Raw genomic sequence first — 3,000 nt, 5'->3', positions numbered from 1 at the left:
TTTTTTTTTTTTTTTTTTTAATATCTTAAATCATCTGAACTTTAAAAATAACACTTTCATTTAGTTTTCTTCATAGAAATGAATGAAGTGCTCATGTATTGGCCTGCTGTGTTATGTATATACATTTTTTTTTTTTTTTCAAGTTTTCTTGCCTTAAAATCAAGGAGGCCTAATGACACCCTGTCAAGCTTTGGCGACCCCAAGTGAGGATTGAGAGCCCCAGGTTGGGAAACAGTGACAACACAAGCCCACAAACTGATACTCTCAGAGACTGATGTCAGTAATTATAATAAGAAAAAACAAATGCATTGCTGGTCACCATTTTTCGACAGTAAATTAACACACTGGTTAGGAATACATCAGGCTTTTTGCAGAGCTTGGACAAATTCATGCTCATATGGCAGTACTCACTAAAGAACCATCCATGGATTCCAGTACGACGAGTCCCTGTCCAACTGATGTCCTTCAGATACAGTTTTTATTAATTTGACAAATTTGTAGAACTAAACTGGATCTTTCCAGCCCAAGAAGATCTGATTTTCTTTGACTCTTCATGTCTCCTGACAATCAAAGTTTCTTTATTTCTGCTGCTTGTTCAACTCAGTAACCATCTGCAAACACTGTAAGGTTTCCTGATTTTAAACCCTCAGGCAGCTGCTGTCCATCAGGTAAGAAACTTCCCATAATCCAAATGAACACAACCCTGGCAGCACAATAAACTTTCTATTCACATGAAGACCATTATCTTTCAAAATTCTGTAGTATTTTCCACTAGAGGGCAGTACAGCCTCACTATCTCTTCAGACCACTGCAGGTCTGGACCCCTGCAGAGGTGACAATCATATTTAGTTAACTGAAACAATGTTGTGTACTTACAAAACTACCAAAAATAAAATAGAAATATACAGAAAATGTTTTTAGTTTTAGTCTTTGTCAAATTCATCAACACAACAAACATGAGGAGGCAATGTAACATGTTTATTGAAACCAGGTTGTCTACATGACTGTCAGTCAACTGCCTTCACAAACTACCTATATAAATACTCCCCCCACATCATATTAAAGAACAATAAAACCAATACTAAATAAAAACTAATAATAAAAAGTAACAAAAGTGCCTGTGTTAACCATAAAAGTTGAAATTTTTTCCATGAAAGAATCATTTGTGAAAGAATCCACAAAAATGAAGCATAAAAATGTTCAAAAAGTGGATCATTTATCGGTTTAATCTCAGGTATCCACATCAATTCTGGTGTGTGTATTGTGTGATAACTGAAGGAGAAGAAAACACGGGAAGGCAGAGGGCTGTCAGAACAGGCTGAACTCCCGGTCGGTCAGTGACATTTCCTTAACAAACCTGTGAAAGCAACAAGAGGATTACACTCACACAGATCTAGATTGATTTTTTAAATCCAACATTAGATTTAGAAATGTTACCTACTTTGTCATCTCACTGTTCTTTCGGGGACACCGTTTGACTTGGGTCCACGGCTCAGGACTCTCGGATGTCATCCATCCATACTGCTGGCTGTCTGTTACAGGCATTTTGTACACCTGGTTGGGTGCTGGTGAAAAGACAAAAGATTTTTACCAACCCCACTTTCATATCACATCTCAGTTAAATGCATTTGGTTTGTCACACCAGTTGTGATTAGGGTCAAATGTAGTCCATTCATTTTTCAGTGTCTACTCACATCTGGGCGTTTGAATCCGTCTGACCATCTCTCTGTATCGCTCATGGCTGCCGTGGTGTATGTCAGTGCTGTAGGGAGGAGGCTGCTGGTCTGTACATCTGACTGGTCCTGGTTTTTCTTGAAGAGATGGAGGCAGCCCTGCTCTGATGTTAATCCCACCATCTGTAAAGAGATATGTTTCTATTGTACCAATGGATCATTTTTCAGATTATATTAATAAACCTGTAGCTATTTAAAAAAGACTCAAAGTTAAAGTTAAATTTGTGTACTTGTATTTTACCATGAATGTATTGCTTGGCGTTTCTTAAAAATGCCAAAATGTTTTATACATTATCAAGGGCCTTAAAAGAAATGCATTTGAACACAAAGCCCTGGCATGTGATGGGATTAATGCACAACACCAAATGTGAAAATGTTGTAATTACACTGAACTAGCTGCATGAAAATAGTACAGTAACATTACAGAAATATTACAACAAGAAGATAACAGAAAGTTTAAAGATTTAGAGTAAAGATCGAGAGTTTAAAGATTTACTATCTGATGTCTTTTACAGCAGTTTTTCTGAACTGCTCTTATGACTTAATTGTTGATTGTCTGACTTTAAATGCCTCGTTTTGTTTTTGTTATCTGGTTGTGTGACTATGAATGGTTCTTGTTCATCTCAGGTTTCTCTTGAAAAAGAGAAAATGAGACTACCCGATTAAATAAATCTGAATATTATAAGCAGGTCTTAACTATATGCAAAATAAATAAATAAATAAATTAAATTAAATCATAACACGATTATTTTTGACAGATATTGAGATATGAGTCACAATTTTAGTCGTTGTGATGGCTGCAACTAACTATCTTCATTGTAGATTAATCTGTCAAATATAACCCTGCTTTGGCCTAACTTATTTACTTTAACGTTAGAGTTGCAGCTTGATATATTTTTTTTAATCCTGGAGACGTTTGAATAATTAAAAAAAAAGTATCTTGTTAGCCGTCAGCATGCTAACGGTTCTGTTTTCCCAGTGGCTGTAACGTGAGCTTCAGACAAACTTTAGAGCAAAATACAGTCGAGAGCTGCTCGCTGACCCAAAGTCAAAGCTGCTCTTACCGTGAGGATGAGTCACTCCTCTGGGATTTTCTATCATTTTATCCCCTATTGGGTTTTGATAACCCAGGTGTGTTAAACCGAAAAACGCCATAAAAGTGTAAGAAAGTTTGCCTCGACCCGATTAGCTAACAGCAACTGGCGGCACAGACAGCCTGTAAATAAATCACTACTTTGGGTTTAAACGTAACCATGACAACGAGCCC

The 3,000-nt window shown here is 36.7% G+C and overlaps 1 protein-coding gene across 1 annotated transcript; it reads right to left on the bottom strand.

Annotated features, from left to right (window-relative positions):
* Window positions 1-1,247: 1,247 nt before the first annotated feature.
* On the bottom strand, window positions 1,248-3,000 carry spmip11 (sperm microtubule inner protein 11). Its single transcript, XM_084719975.1, has 4 exons — window positions 2,798-3,000; window positions 1,695-1,856; window positions 1,442-1,565; window positions 1,248-1,357 (listed from the first exon to the last, which is right to left on the bottom strand). The coding sequence occupies exons 1-4, from the start codon at window positions 2,886-2,888 to the stop codon at window positions 1,309-1,311; spliced, it is 426 nt and encodes a 141-aa protein (XP_084576101.1). The 5' UTR covers window positions 2,889-3,000; the 3' UTR covers window positions 1,248-1,308.

This window comes from Lutjanus erythropterus, chromosome 6 (genome assembly GCF_056507025.1).
Source record: "Lutjanus erythropterus isolate fLutEry1 chromosome 6, fLutEry1.hap2, whole genome shotgun sequence".
NCBI lineage: Eukaryota > Metazoa > Chordata > Actinopteri > Lutjaniformes > Lutjanidae > Lutjanus > Lutjanus erythropterus.
Note: the sequence above shows the minus strand (reverse complement) of the source record. Positions and strands in the feature narration are given on the sequence as shown.